This window comes from Empidonax traillii, unplaced genomic scaffold (genome assembly GCF_003031625.1).
Source record: "Empidonax traillii isolate 1590-97213 ecotype Southwest subspecies unplaced genomic scaffold, ASM303162v1 scaffold16:size2589160, whole genome shotgun sequence".
NCBI lineage: Eukaryota > Metazoa > Chordata > Aves > Passeriformes > Tyrannidae > Empidonax > Empidonax traillii.
In genome coordinates, this window is record NW_020955209.1 from 1,544,870 (window position 1) to 1,561,330 (window position 16,461).

Sequence of the window (16,461 nt, forward strand, 5' to 3'; positions counted from 1 at the left end):
CAGACCCACGAGCCCGAGGCGGCGGCGGCGGCGGTTGGTGCTTCCGGTCCGAACCCTGCCCGGGCGGATCTATGTGGCCGGCGCGCGGAGGGGGGGCAGGGGGAAGGGGGTAAGGTGAGGCTGGAGGTGACGGCGCCGTGACCGTTCCACTCTGCTCCCTGCTCCCCGTCCTCCCCCTGCCCAGCCCCGCAGATGGAGGCACCCGGGCCGGACGCGCGCGACCCGCGCTGCCGCCGCTCGGAGCAGCGAACAAAGAGCCCCCCGCCCGCCCGCCCCCAGCAGCGCGGCCCCGGCCCGCGGGCTGCCGGGGGAGGGGCCGGCCCCGCGCCTCCCGCGCCCCCCCCCGCTCGGCCCCCCCCTCCCCGGTCTTCCCCCACCCGCCGGGGCGGCGCTCCCCGCTCGCCGTGGGGTGCGTGGAGCGGCGCCCGTCCCCGCCAGCGGCGGCAGCACGACTTACCTCGGCTCCGCGCGGGGCCACGGGAGCCCCGGGGCGGCGGGGGCGGCTGGAGCGGCCGCCGCTGGTGCCCGCGCTTCCCCCCCGCTCTTTGTGTGCGAGGGTCCGCGCGCTGCGCTCTCGCGTGACGTGACGGGACCGTGTGTCATTTCCGCACAAGGACACCGAGCCCCGACCCGCCGCGGCCAGCGCCACCCGCCGCCCCGGGGCAGGGGCAGGGGCGGGAGGGGAGGGAGGGAGGGGGGAGAGCGGCCCGCTCCTCCCCCCTCCCCCTGCTCCCCACCCCCCGCCCTCCCCGGCGCTGCCACTGGGAACGCGCGCGGTTCCCACTGGAGTCCCCGCGCGCCCCCGCGCCGCGCGCGCCCCGCCGCCCACTCGGCGCCGCGCGGGCAGAGCCCCCGCCGCTGGGGGGGCCGCTCGCCCGCTCCGCGACACGCCCTCCCCGCGCCCGCACGTGGGGCCGCCACCGCTCAGAGACACGGCACCGCGTGACGGGAGCGGGACCGGACGCGGGGACCGGCGGGCACGGGGCGCGCTCGCCGCCGCCGCGTGGAAAGCGCGCGCCTCCCCCCTCCCCAGTTGGCTCGCGCGGCCGGGCCGCTCCGCGCGGTGTCGCGTGGACGCGGCGCGCGCAGAGTCCGGTGGCGGGCCGTGCACGTGCGCGCGCGGGGGAGAGGCGAGGCCGCGTGCCCACGGCAGGTGACGGGAGGTGGCGGTGAGCACATGGCCGCGCGCCGGCCCGCGTCGCCCGCGCGCCCCCGGACACCCGCCCACCCACGCGCGTCCCGCCAGCGCCGGGCCGCGGCACGAGCGGGGGATCCGCGACATCCACAGGCAGCACCAGCTCCGGCCGGGCCGGCGGAGGCACCGCACGGCGCCCCCCCAGCCCCCGGCCGCGGGCGCACCGCTGTGGATCCCGCACATCCGTCTCCATGCCGGCTGTCTGCGGGTCACCCCGGGGCAACCCCACGGGCGGAGCTGGGGGGACGCGCCGAGGGTCCCCCGCACACACTGCCCGTGACACCCGCACGCAGCCCCTGCCCGCACCGGGAGGCTGCGGCCCCCGGAGCTGCCGGTGCTGCCCGGAGCTGGCGGTACCCGTGGGAGCGCTGCCCGCCCGCCTTTGTGTGACCTTAACGAGGGTTTCTTTACTTATCGCCAAGTAGGAAAGGCCGGTGTTTGGTGCCGCTTTAGGCTTAAGCCTGTACTTTAAAAAAAAAAAAAAAAAAAAAAAAAAAAAAAAAAAAGTAAGTTGGTTTAATTCACATCCAAGCTTTTTCCCACGCCGGTTTAACACGAGACCGTTTCCATGCTCCGCATTTGGGGGGCAGATGGCAGCAGTGATTTATAAAACAGACATCGCATTCTTTTTTAATTAAGTATCCTTGTAGATTTTATCTTCCCTGAAATTGACAGGAGCACATAAGACATTACATTAGTCTGCCAAATTATACGTGCCCTTTCTACTAACAGCTTGTAGAAAACCAAAACGATTCCCACAGATTAAAAAATTAAAAAAAAAAAAAAAAAAAAGTGGGAGAGCGAAATCTGGTTTTGTAACCTATGGCCAGTTATGGCGATTACATTTTTTGGCTATATGTAACATACCTCTGGAACTTGGCAGCTTGGCATGAAATGTTTTACTTGCACAATAAACTCGGCCAGTGAGGCTGTTCCTAATACATAGATTGATTTTGCTGTTAATGAAAGTACACAGCCAAGGTCTTTGATTATACTGTAGTTGCTTTACTTTTTTTTTCCTCCAAAGTGACAGAAGTTAAGTGTAAGGATGTGTATAAAAGGTGTTTAATATAAAATAAGCTGCCATGAAGGGTGATGGATTGCATCCAGCGTGAAGGATGCATCCGACAGAAATGACAAGGTAAGTAACACACCAGGCAAGCAGCAAGTAAATGTGAAGGCAGAACACGTGACCTCTGAGCACGGATGTGAATGTACCACATAAATAAATTTTCTGTTTGTTATCCCCGAAACTTTTTTTTTAAAATTAAAAGCAAATACAGGACCATGTAAGTCAACTGAGAAACAACTGGAAAAAAAATTTCAGATAAATCTTCTGCCCCATAACTCAGCACTTTCCTAGACACTTGCTGTTTCCTTAGAACTCAACAATACAAAAAAAAAGTGACTCTTAAAAAATCCTCACCATTTCAGATTTTTGTCTCTTTCTTTAGAAGCAGTTCTCTAAAATTTTGTTCTTCCACTTATGTCGCTCTTCTTAATTTAGCATCTGGGACTTTTGGTGTATTTACAGTGTCATATTCCATGAATAATCCTAACAGATAGTAGTTTGACTGCTTTTTTTATTATTGCCATTGATAGACAACCGTAAAAAGGAGCCCTTAAAAGCAGGAACTATCAGCACTGAAACTCCTCCTAAGAACCACTGAACGAGGGATACATTCTATCAACAAGACAAGTGGTCTGCAGTTAGCGGTTCTTTCTCTCCTCGGAGATAAGAGCACGTCCAGCTAACCTTTCTGAGTCTGGTAGCACTGTGAAGACTTAAGTTTACAGTATGCTTTGCCCCCTCCCTTTACTGTAAGGCTAACTGAAGGTTTTCTTAAAGGGTACATGTTTTAACACCTGGCCCAGCTGCTAAGTAGTGCTAGATCTCAGCTGGATTTTACTGGAATGCTTTACTTAGTGGGATTAAGGAAAGGCAACCATAAGGCAAAAGCAAGCCACAGGAATCCCAAACTCAATTTCAGAGCCCTTGAGAAAACACTTGCCAGTTTGAACTCCACCTCATTTCTGCTCTATAGTGCTGGCCTGAGGCACTGTAGCTACTAGGGACCCAAGCCCAGGAGGAGACCTGAAGGGCCTCAGCTAAGCATAAAGAAGCACGAGCATATTGTTGCAATAACAGTATTTAATGGAAAGGGAGCGAGTCAAGTTGTCTCCAGGCAATGCAGGTAGCAAGCCTAGATTGGCTTCCCAGCCAGACAAGTCCCATTTTTTTTCACCATCTGAACTTGTGCTACACACGTCATTTATTCAAATGCTCATTTTTCCCCCACTTCGTGCCTTTGGCTCAAAAGCCACTCTGCGACACTGCGGCAATTTCTGAAAAATTTCAGGTCACCGGGGAGGGGAGTTGTGGTGCTCTAGCAAGAGAACACTTTAGTAAAAAAATCACCCCTGCTCTCGAGTACAGGGGGCCATTGGTGACTTGACCAAATTGCAACTAGATTTCAGCCGTGCCACCAACACAGATGTGCTCAGAACCCCCGGGGAGCTGAAAGCCCTGTTTCTAGTTATATGGAGTTCTGTAAGGGTGGACCATGGGCAGCTCCTTAGACTTTTATGCACTCTAAGGCGCCAGGCCCTCCCCCGGAGAATGCTCTAAGTTAGTTCAAAGGATCTGGTCAGCTAGAGATTCCCTGGGCAGGGGTGAGGAACCAGGGTGGCTGGCAGTGCTTGACTCTGTGGTAGGCCCTGAGCAGCTCAGTATGCTGAGGGTTGGTACAACGACAAGAAGCAGAAGTATAACCTTAAATTTAGAAGCCTTTTTGCTTCCTGTGCTGCAAATGTTTGGGATAAGCAAGAATCCAACTAAAAAACCTCAGCAAGGCTTCTTTCTTGTAAATCCTTGCAATAGCCTACAGCACTCAGTAGGCAGAGATGTGGCATGAGATGTCGAAAGCACTTTCAGCAGCAACTAATTTTGGCAGTTTCATTCTGTAAAAAGTATTGCTATGGTACCAGTACATCGTCTATCACTTTTCTCCACCACATGTTTTGAAACTAGGCCACCTTGCAGCCAAACACAAAAGTCACGGAGTCCGGAAGAAAAGCAGATGAGAAACAGTGGTGTACCGAGCCAGTTCCTTGAAACTTAGATACACTTTAAGACCTAACGGGAAAACAAGCCCCCCACCTAGAAAGACAAGCCCCCACTGGTAACCAGACTTCTTTCTGCCTGCCCTTGGGACGACTTGCAGCAGCTCCTGTGTTGCTGGCCACTGTGTTGCTGTGTGTGCAGCAGGTGGGGTGGGTGCCCCTCTTGCAAGGGGCCCAGCAGCTGTTTTCTGGGAATACAGAGCAATTTCCTAATCTGAGTGTCTCATGTTCACTACGGGTTCCTGCGGGCTGGCTTGGGGCTCAAATGGGCCGGATGGAATGGGCTGGATTGCCCTCTAGAGGGACGTCAGGGAGGCTGGCCCCCACCCCGCGGCAGGTGTCCAGCTGGACTCCGAACACCAACTGTGTGCACGATGTCAGGAGTCAGGCACTGACTCAGAGAAATTGGGCAGTAACTTAAATTAGGCAGCTTGGAATTCACTCTAAATTATTTAGGTGTGTATTTGATATAAATAAACTTCAAAGAGACTGAATATGTTGGGGGGGGGGAGGAAAAAGTGCAGGTTCTGAAATCTTCTGCCTTAGATTAAAATTAAAAGGGTCTGAAAGGCACCATTAAAAAAAAAAAAATCAGTCCCATTAACTCATCTGATTTGCAGTAAAACGTATTCTGCATTTCCAAGTTTATAAAAACTGAAATATTTAATGGCAAATAAGGTAACTTGATAACAAAATTTTTATACCTTCATGCTCTTCACTGCCAGTCAGACTGAAAGGACATCCATGGACACATTGCAGAGGAATATTCGGAACCTCTGTTGGCCCACAGGCAACAATACTGAACAAGTAACATGCTGTGGGCAATATCCATACATTGCTGTAATCCAAGCAGAAATGAGCAGTAGCAGACACCTGAACTTCATTTGTATTTTTAAACTTCCTATGGCTGCAAGCAGTGTTGGAGGGTTCTGCCAGCAACATACTACACTAGTTGTGAAACTCTGGTTTGGAGTCCCACTTAATATAATTGCTTTTGTTTTTTCTTGAGAAACAGAATTGTTACATGACACCCTTTTTTAAGTTTTATTGCAACACTGCTTCTTATTTGTAGGTACAATGATTGGAAACTTCAAAATTGTTGTTTAGCTAGACCTCATGGAGATGGACAAGAAGTATCATAATTGTGTTGCTTGCTGAATCAAGGATATCAAAATACAGAATCGAAATGGCATCTTTGGGTTTTAAAAACAAACCAATTCATCTTCAAGTGCATGCAGGTTAGAAATGCTAAGAGTTTAGATCAAAAAGTTCCAAAAAAATGAGCAGTCATTATAAGAAATCACTTTTCTAGTCTGAAGTAGCACCGGACTACACTGGCAAGACAGCAGATATGTAACAGTTGAGTACCAAAGGAAGAAGAATTTGATATAAAAGCTTAAAAAAAGTCACATCAAAGCTGCAGTGGAAGACGGAGTAGAACAGAAAAATAAAGGAGCTTCAAGAATAGAGTAACTTAACCCAGTGCACAGCCTAAATTCTCCTTCTGTGCTGCAGCAGTTTACTTAGACATCAGCCGCATCCATAACTGTTTAAAAACTGACAAATCTGAGCAACTTCACTCTTGGAAGCATAAGCCTCTTTTAATCTCTTGGCAATGAAATCGCAGTTCTCTTTGCGTTAGTTCAGCCAAGAACTGTGCCATTGTACGCTATTTCACAGCTTTGCATTTAAAAAGAGTAATGCTCACTTAATGCACAGTCATCCTATTATCGACACCATAACTGACTCTGAACGATCAAGCATTTATCCCATAAAAGTCTGTTTGCCCAGTTCTGTTTTACATCCAAAAGAGGTAAATACAGCCTGGAAAGTCCTTTCTCTCAAAGAGGTCCACATCTCCCAATCAAATGCAAACAGCACACTGCTTTGTGTGCTTAACAGTCAATTCCATATCTTGCCCATTATGGAAAGAATATTTTGGACCTGTTGCATAGTCTCATACCTCATTAAGATATGTAAGTTCAAATGTTTGCAAAAATAACAGAAAATAAAATAATCTGTGAAGCAATGTAGAAAACTAGGTTTCTCTGAGAATTCAGCTGGCTGACTTGAAGGTTTTTTTTAAATGGAAGTAGCAATACTCAGACTGTGGAAATTCTCTTCGTTTCAGGTTCTGAAACTGAAACAGCCTTTCTAGGTTTTTTGAGTTTCAGTTGCTTCTGTCATGGCCAATGTACTATGTAGTCCTTTTCACAAAAAAGTCACTGTCTTAGAAGCAGCCTCCCTTCTTGATTTTTGCCCTCACTACTGTTGAGAAGCTACTCCTGAAGCTTATTTTTTGGGTGGATGGCAACCTTCCCTTCTGCATTTGCATCAACATGGATCTCTGGTTCGTGGCTACAAGATGCCTTAATCCACCTAGTTATAACCCACCTAGTATAACCCAGTCATACTCTACAGTGATGACTTTGAGAACAATCCTGAATTTAAAAGGCATTTTATCCAACAGAAATTTCCCTTTGAAACTGGTGAAAATTTAGTCTGATTGGAATTTTTAATGAAAACTGTAAGCTTGGAGACCTAGATTTACAAGAATAACAGAGAAAACCCACCTGCTTAGTGGTTATTACTACAATAGAATGTGATTGAAAACAATTACTTTTCATGAAAGTTGAAGTAAGAAATACTTCCAATCATTAGGTAATGTGACCATTTTTAGCAGCAGCAGTCATCTTTAATAAAGATGTTTAAATCCTGCTTATTTTTCTGCAGAGATATCCTAAGATATTACAACTAAAAGCCACGTATATTTCTTGTGGGCATACAGCATGTGAGCAGAGGCAGGGACATTCATAGCTTTTATCCTTCGATATAAAATGTTAACATATTAACTTCCATAGGTTGACAAAAGCAACAAAATTGTTTGATTAAAAATAAGTCTTACTAATATAGATACTTGTTCTGTGATGTTCTCCTGCTAAACCCATTTTTTATGAAAATGATGCAAACAACTAAGTGTAATTGTAGAAAATTATTGCCGATGATTTGCATATGAAACACACACCTTTTACAGCTTCTAGTAGCATTGTTCAACCAGCTTATAAATAGTACAGCTGAAATGCTGCAAACAGAAAACAGTTTTCGATGGGCACATGCTATGAATGAAGAAATGTTCAGACACAATGTGCAACTTGGAGAGCTTTCATCAAAACTAGCCAAGAGGGAAAAATGGCTCATTTCCTAGCCACGCTGTGTTTCAAATAAGCGTCACGCTCATCTGCGGAGAGTAAAGCCTTCTAAAATGAGTGTTTATATTTTTTCTGGAGGAAAATATACCCCTAACCTAATCTAATCTATTGGTACTTGGTTTAGATTTTTCTGATTACTCCTGCATAACATTTAATTTTTATAATTTGACATTTAATAAATGCTAAGTTTTGAACCTTGCAGTTGAAACAAGTCATTTGCTGTAAACACTGAAGGTATAAAAAAGTCTAGTTTTAAGATACTGGGTTTTTTGGCAAGTAAAATACTTACTTTTGTGTATGATTTCAAAAATGTTGACCGCTGCTCTAATAACGAAGCAGAGTATTTTCAGTCTTTGATGTTTGGGGAAGGGATGAAGGGAGGAATACAAAGTATAGTAGTGGAGTAGGGTAAAAAAAAGAAAATTTCAAAGCAAGATTTTTTATCATGTTGCTGCAAAATTGCAATTCTCCTATACAATCACATAAAAATATGCCTCAAATGGAATTTTATATAAAAATTTCTTAGCAACCAGACAAATCTGAGAACTACTGTTTTAGTTATCAGTTGGACACCTGCCTGTCACTGTTAGCCAAGAGCTATGTTCCTGTATGATACGTTTGCTCCTTTCTCCTGCAGATAAACTTGCCATTTCACCATGTGAAGTCTGTAGAACACTGCTTCCCAGTTTAGTAAGTAAGTTGTCTTGTTGCTATTTCTATTTTGAAGAAAAGGGTTGCCTTTCCTCAGGAGATGCACGCTGACAAAAGCATTTTGCAAATAAGCATGAATTAAAGTCAACTTCACGCACTGCAAAGAAGGAATCTCCTACACAGGGGGGAGCCCGAGCATTCTCTGGCATTCTGTCGGGGGCTGGGAATACGGCAGCAACGCCGGGAGCTGCGGGCAGAGTCACGCACAAGTGCCAATGCATGAAGGGGTGGACAAAGGTGATTGCTCGAGGCTTTGGTGGATCGATTGCCAACTTGTTTGTCACCCTTTTCTGCCCTTCACAACTCAAAGCAAACTTAGTACTTTATCTTTTTGGTTATTTTAAAGGCATTTGCTATCAGAATTTTAGCCTAATGGCTACTTTCTCTTAGCTTTAGAAAAACAGGCTTAGTCTAAAGGAGAAACATGTGAATGCTAATTGTGTAAATAATTAATTCATTTTAGGGATTGATTTCTGAAAGGGAAAAAAAAGGAAGATAATTTAATGCAAAGACTGTCAAAATAGATGACTTCCACAATCAGAAATATTCTTTCCTTTGAACTGCCTTGAGAGACTGAAAAGCTTTCGCTCTTTATTTTCTGTAAGACACTGTGCAGGTAAAAGTACTTTGAAGACTACAAAGATTAAAAAAAAGTTTGATGCCTTACTGTTCTGAGAGATTGAAGCAGCTGATAAGAGCAGTGACAGCTAGTCATATGACCCAGAAGCTACTTCCTTGGCAAATCTGCAGCATGGCACAGTTGCCTGAGTTAGCCTTTTGCGCTGATGAAAATTCAAACAGGGCACAGGGAGATCTCACCAGCAGGTTTACCCCTGAGGACACTAGTCTGGCATCTTTAACACTGCCTGGGGCAAGAAGCACTCCCCAGCAGCTCCAGAGAATATTTTCTTAATGTTTCCATTAAATCAAAAAGGGTTTTTCAAACTTTTATCACCTTCTGTCAAGTTTGACAATAAGTCAAATACGGGCCACCTCTGCACTCTTTATTGCAAAAATAAGACACGGCATATGCAGGGTTACATTAAGTGAAGCATAGCCAGGTCATCAAATCCATGCAGTCCAATAAACCTGGTAATCCCTTTCCTTCACCTGGCCAGAGGTCGGGTCTCTATTCCTGGACAGTGTATTCATTGCCTGATTCTTCTAACTGCAAACCAGAAGTTCCTCATTCGGGTCAGAGGGACTATCATCCTTCTATGCTGTCTGGGGAACTGCCCAACAGCACCATTTTCCTATACGGGTGTTTTTTGGTCACTGTTATTCCTTGCAATTCACATACCCCAGCTTCCATGTTTGAGGCATCCCAATTCCTCATGTTCTTGTGGTCATGCAGACAGAACCAGAGGGTGGCACATAAATGTGCACATGGTGGCCTCCCCCTTGAGCAGAGAAAGCTCACCTGTTAGCCTAGATGATGGCTTGCATGGACAAGGAGGGAGACATACTGTCTTTGAATAGCTGGAACTGCTGGGACAGTCTCTTCCCATGCAAGACACAGACCTGCAGGGTTGGGGTGGAAGAGAGATGTCTGACCAAGTCATTAGCACCAGGTGCTGGCATATGATGACCATGTGTTCCACACAAACTTCCACTGCGTGGACCACAGGCACTGGACTTCATCTAGGCCTTTTGATGCCTGGTTGTTGTTCAGGCTACCTCAGATCACCTCTGCCAGACTCCTTCCTTCAGACTCTGGAAACCACTCTCAGTAGTTGTCCACTCTTGCCTCAAGAGTTTATAAGGCCTTCCTCGAGGGGATACTTTTCCTTGGCACTCAACAGGAGCTGTCTCCAGAGGGTGCTGCTTTTCGCTCCTTTGTTGATGCCACAGTCCTTTGTAAGGGACCACAGCTGCTGGGCTTCCTTGCTCTCCAACTCCTGACTGTTGGCTACAGTATCCCAGCACTGCAGCAGCCAGCTGGTAATTACCTCACCAGGCTAATGGCTATAATCTTTGCGTGTATCTTGAAGCTTACTCAGGGATAAGGAGCTGGTGATTTCTGGCTTGTTCGTGATTTCTCTCTCTTTCTCCTCCTGTTCTTGTGACTGTTCTGCTGCACGACTGGCTGCCTCTCCAATCCTCCTCCTCCTGCTCCCTCTTGGGAGAAGCTTCCTTCCTGACTGAACAAGTTGACTTCTGCCTCCACTGTTTCTTCCTGACTGCAGGGGCAACTGATACAGCTGAGAGTTGGGTCTCTGGCTTAGCCATGGTGCCTGTTTGTATGTCTTCAGACCCAGAGACCATCTCTCCCCTCTAAGGGTGCTGAACAGCTCTTGGTAGGCTTAGGCCAGGCCCAGCACAGTGTGAAAAGTTGTGTTGCTTCAGCTAGCAAGGGCATCCTTTTTTCAAATGTTCTGTCATGTTATCAGGATCCTGCACTTCTTTGGGGGTCAAGTCCTACACCGTCAGATAGAAAAACTGATCTAGATACCTTGCCACCCATGACCACACAGCCTCAGGACACATCCCTGTGTGACACTCCTAAATATTCAGTTAATCCTAAGAAAAGCTGGATACAGATTCCTGAGACACACTGATGTGAGCATTCTGATTACCCAGGGGTGTTCAAAATAGTGGAGAGTCATTGCAACAAGGTGGAAAACAACCACCCTGCAAGGAGGTGAAGGGGAAGGTGCCATTCTTTGTTTCCTTCACAAACTATCTCTCAGATGAAAAGAGGGAAAAGGTGTAATTGTTAATTATCGCCACGAGATGGTTCCCAAAGTACTGGGACAGCAGCAATGCAGAGCCCAAATACCAAATCAGGCTCAGGGCCAGTGTTTTCATCAGTTCTCCAACGCAGAACACATCTGAGTGCCACGCAGCACAGCAAACTGCAGAAGACAAAACCAGTCTTCAACAAGCTCTCAAATTGTCAAGCTCACTCTTGAGCAAGACGAGGAGTGGGTAAGGAAACAAATAAACCTGCAGTGAGAATGAGTAAGTCAACATCACGACCAGCAACAGCTAAACAGGTATAGTAAGTTCCCCCTAGCACACTCCAGCCAAATGTCTCATTGTCTGGAGCCCTGCAAGGGTACCAAAAAGGACCGTGGTGGCTGGCAGCTAAGCATCTCACAGCTGCTCACTCACTGCCCCTGGCAGTGGAGTGCACCATATGTTTTAGTTCTGTGTAGTCAAAGGATGGATACAGTCCCTTATAGAGGTATTTTCTGGGATGAGATGAAGCATATCTGGTGTTAGACACATCTAACCAAGTTAGATCTGGTACATCCCACCCTCTGTGCCCAGCACAGAGAAACAGCGAGCAGCATTCCTCTCCTCCCAACTGAGGGAGGATGGAGGTTAGAACACAACTTGCTCCCTTACTAAAATACTAAATGTACAAAACCATTCAAAGAGTGCTTAAAAGCAGCTAAGGGGACCTGGAGGCTAAAAAGAGATCCTTTTAATAACATAAGGTACTTGGTATTTGCTAGTGCTTCAGCTCAGCAAGCATGGGTGAGGGCAAGGAGACTCTCAGACCAGAAGAGGGAGAGCTCCGTACTGAACTACTTCTGCTCCTTGAACGGTTTGAAGCTAATAAAGGTAGATTTTGACCTTTTTGAAAGTCAGAAATATTGTGGGAAACTGAAATTGATGCCACCAATAAAAGACACATTTTTAGTAGATTCTTCTAAAAATCCATAACCATTAACAGGTCGGGTAGTGTCTCCAGACTCTTCTCCAGAGCAGGGCAACAGTTAGAAAATTTGTGGGTTGAATTAAAGACAGTTTAATAGATAAAAAGTGGAAAAAAATGAATACAAAACAATGAAAAACAAACGATACAAAGCAATCAGCACCAGCTGACTGATGCTCAAACAGTCCCCAGGCAATAGACCCCCAGGAACATCCTCAACACCCCAGTTTTTATTGCTGAGCATGATCTTATATGGTGCAGACTATCCCTGAGGTCAGTTGAGGTCAGCTGTCCCAGCTGTGCCCCCTCCCTGCCCCCAGCCCACAACCAACGCCCTCACTGGATGTCAGAGTGAGGAGCAGAAAAACCCAGTGCAACCACTGCTGAACATCAGAAGCATCCGAAGCTAAAGCATCAGAAGGCTGGCAACGCTGTTTTAGCTACACATCCAAAACATGCACCGCAGAGCACACTACAAAGAAAATTAATTCCATCACAGTAAGACCCAGTACACTGGGCGATTTTTTTTTGTTTGTTTGTTTGTTTGTTTGTTTTGTTTTTATTTAGTCTGGTTTAAAAAGCAGTTGGAACCATGTCCTGTATTTTGTGCATCAGTGGAGTGGTCCAGCAATTCCACACCTGGGATAAATTATTCAGAGAAGCAGCCAACAGGTATGTCTGCTTCAGTAGCTGGTTGCCTGAAGTAAATGGTGTGAATGCCTTCCTCAGCTACCCCTCAGACCACAGGTCTCTGTCTCCTTGATCGCCTTTTAGAGGTTGGTGGGGAAAAGGAACCAAGGGACAAAAATAAGTCCAGAACAGCCCCAAAGTTACACCACTGCTGAGAAATTATATGATGTGTGAGGAGTATATTAGTACACAGCAATAACTAATTCACTCAGGGTTTGACAGGTGGCTATAATAGTTTGCTTGTAGTTTACCTGGAGGAAACAAGAAAACAAACATTTCTGAAGAATTATAGATAAATATCTTCATTAATTATAAGAGTAATAATATTGATAGGGGATAATTCACATTCTTTTTTTTTTAATTTAAATTAAAGTTGAATCATATAAGAGCAATGAGAAAATTCTGGTGATAAAAATACAAAAAAGAAGGTAATTTATTTTTTATTATTCCCCTTTATTGGTAACAGCTACAAATAAAAACTTGTACTTTCATCAAAAAATAAACCAGGTGTATGTTTGATATTTCTTTCACACAGCTGAGGTGAGGTGACTCAATATCTCCAGCATACCCAAGTTTCTTGCAGCCCTAAATCATTATGACCCAATTAACATAGATGTAAGACAAAGACAAGACAAGATGATGTACGGCTCTTACTATATGTAATGTGTAAAAAACAGAGACAAAGAAAACTGAAATATGACTCTGAATTTAGGTACTTATTTAAAGCGTGTTTTATGTTAGCAGAACTTCAGGGAACTTCACAGGTAACTGCCTGGGATAATCCACACTTCTCAGTGCTTCTCTTCTATTTCCAGCCTTCCTCCTGCGTAACAGCACCAACTCATAGAGAAGTGCCAGAGTCTCAGGAAGAGAGAAAATGCAGGTAAGAGAGGGCAGGCAGGTAAAAGAGGAAGCGCAAGCAAGAAGGGGTCTGGTGTTGAAGCCCTTCTCCAGAACAAAGCGAGTCCTGAGTTCTGGACGTTGCTCCTAAAGAAAGGTTGTGACTCAAGGTTGCTTATTATATATTAAATATTATGGTATAACGTGGGCAGAATGTACACAGAGTACATCACGTGGGGCGTATTTTCAGTATATTTTTAGGGGATAGAGTTTTTATTTACATTTTGCATTTGGTAGAGTGCAACACGCTGGTCTATGACAAACAAGCTGTGTGACAGCGGGAGTGAGTGCAGGGAGAAAAGGCGGGAGGAGAGAATTTAACAGAAATAACTCCACTTAGTGTTTGAGTGAGGGATGTAATGAAATCTGTTTGCTGTGCTAGCTGTCTCCAGATTGGGCTGTAATTACACCACAGAAGGAAGAAAGGTAGCTGAGTCTCAATCTAGATCATTTATGTAAACTCAGCCTTCTTGTCAACGGCATTCTCAGATTGCACGCGTGCAAACCACAAAAATCATCTCCTATGTACAAAACAGAGACGGTCTCAAATTGCAGGCTTCTGATACACCTTATATGCTGTCTCTAATTGGACTTGAAAATTCAACACACTGAGGTTCAAAACTTCTCCAATATTTTCTGCATTTTATTCAGTGCGGTGACTACTCACAGAGGAGCATTCCTGCTTTCTTTATGCCAAAGGATGATGTCTAGCCTTACAAATTAAAATTTATTTGGCTTAAATTAACACAAGTGTCACAAACATAGGAAATTCTTTTGTGTAAGACTGTTGAAACAAATTGCTGGATCTGAGAGAGGGATATTTGCTCCCTCAGAAGAGTTGGAAAAACCTCATTCTTTGACCCAGAGCAACATATTACACAGGCACAGTATAAACCCCAGGCAATCAGTTCCCTTAACAGAGCCAAATTAATATTTGATTAAATATTTTAAAGCTCCTACTTACCATGCTTGACACATTTTCTCAGCAAGTTTCTCAAATACAGAAATCATTAGGCACAGGGTAATTTTATGTTTTAATACATAAAAACAGCATGAGGAGACATGACTGCACACAGACAGAGAGAGGATTTTTCCCCATTAATCCTCCAATCTGCCCTTCTCCTTGGATAAGCGGGTATGTTAATTCCCGGCTTCGGCAGCTCACTCTCTCTGGGCAGGTTTAAACGAGCTTCTCGTGACACCTGGATCTTCACGCCCTTCCATCCCTCCCGCCTTCCATCCCTCCCCTCTGGCAGGAAAACCACCGGCCTCCGCCCTGGCGCCGTCCCCACTGGTACCCAATCAATACCAACTTATTTCCTGTCCATTTGCTGAGGTCACGGAAACGGGACTCATTAATTATTTCTACCGGTGCAGCCTCAAGTGCGCTTCTGGCACGACAAGCGAAAGCCTTTTGTGACCTTTTTTCTTTCCGCTCCCGAATTTTGCTGGTGCTGGTGGCGGCAGACCGGCACACATTCCTCTGCCGGGATGGGACGATGAGCCGAACAGAGGTGTGAGGCACCGTCGGTGTCCCCGCCAGGCTGCTTCCACTTGTGGAGGGAGAGATGTGCCCCCCGGAGCGGCAGGTCAGGGAAACCTGGTCACGGCGCAGACAATGTTGGCCAAGGCGTCCCTGGCCTCGGAAGGAGGGAAATGCTCCAGGGCTGCCAATGCTCTGTTTCCGTGGCAGCGGCAGAGGTCGATGGCCGAAGTCACACCTTTTCCAGCCTTGATTGCTTCCTGCAGCTGTCAGAAAACACAGGCACAGTGGGTGGGGGTGGTTCGGCAGTAGCAGTGCCAGCGCACACAACCATCTCTGGGAGTACAGCGCTTCCACCACCCCTTCCGAGGTAAAGGCAAAACCGAAGCCATCAGATAAAGCTCTTAAATCCTCTCAGCTGCTCTGTTTGGCTCCCAGCTACAGCTAAACTGTGCACAATTTAAACTACATCACCCATTACTTCATCACTTGAGAGATGCTGGCTCTCCAAAGGGCACACTTAAATAAAAATTTTAAAAAAATTAAAATTTTTAAATATCTGGGAATTTCATACCTCAGCCCCTGCCTGAGAGCTTTTGTGCAGAACTGGCAAACCAGCCGCTCGCTCACGCTCTAGTTTTCTGCAGTCAAAACCTGCTTTTCATGAACACCCATCTTATCACCTGTTTTTGGAAGCTGGCACAGGATGACACACGTTGAATGCGCGTGTCTTTTGTAATACAGGTTTCTATTTACAGACCATGTGATTGCATGTGTCAAAGTGGACAAAAAGTAAATTTTGTCAGTAAAATGTGTTAAATTATCATACTGAGCTACATCCATGCAAACTCCACCTTCTCACTAAGGCTATGGAATTTGACAAAGGTTTGGTGATGCACCATATGAGAAAGAAAATATTTTCATGGAATAACAGACATTTCATGGCAAGCTGCTGGAAAGATTTGGCACTTCAAAACTAGGTTAAATTTCTTATGAAATAACACAAATAAAAATTACAAACAAAACATGCTTTTTTCCCAGTACCTGAACTTAGCAAAAGCTCTAAACAGCTAACACTCTTATTAAGGGTTTTTTAATTTTAATTACTATATTTTCTTGAACAGCATCAAGAGATTGCCACAAAACACGGTTACATTTTCAACTCTTAAAATACAGGTGTTCCCAGGCCAACTCTAGCCTGATGCCTCATGCCAGACAGAGCCTGGGAATCAAGGCCAGGTGGATCTCTTGGATTTGATTATTCCAAAAGCATTACAGCATTTTATGATCTTTAATGTGCTCCACCTGGTTTGCACAGCCATCTTACTTCACTGTACCAGCTTTTAAAAGAGAGGCCTTTCTTGCACATAAGGTATCTACAGTAACAAACTATACAAGGTTTTCTAAGTCATGTTTTCCACCAATACACAGCTCGTTGCTTAGTTTAAAAATACATCAGTATGACCTTACCTATGTAGTTAAAATC

At 45.8% G+C, this 16,461-nt stretch overlaps 2 protein-coding genes across 2 annotated transcripts in view; both read right to left on the reverse strand.

Moving 5' to 3' along the window:
- BEND3 (BEN domain containing 3) overlaps positions 1-704 on the reverse strand; it is an 18,715-nt gene extending 18,011 nt beyond the window's left edge. The window contains exon 1 of the mRNA XM_027895339.1: positions 458-704. The gene's annotated coding sequence lies outside the window, so the exon portion shown is untranslated. The remainder of the gene's footprint in view (positions 1-457) is intronic.
- A 12,323-nt stretch (positions 705-13,027) lies between these two features.
- The window catches only part of PDSS2 (decaprenyl diphosphate synthase subunit 2), a 112,647-nt gene continuing 109,213 nt past the window's right edge, over positions 13,028-16,461 (reverse strand). Inside the window, exon 8 of the mRNA XM_027895373.1 lies at positions 13,028-15,241. Coding sequence (XP_027751174.1) covers positions 15,083-15,241 — 159 coding nt within the window. The 3' untranslated portion in view covers positions 13,028-15,082. The remainder of the gene's footprint in view (positions 15,242-16,461) is intronic.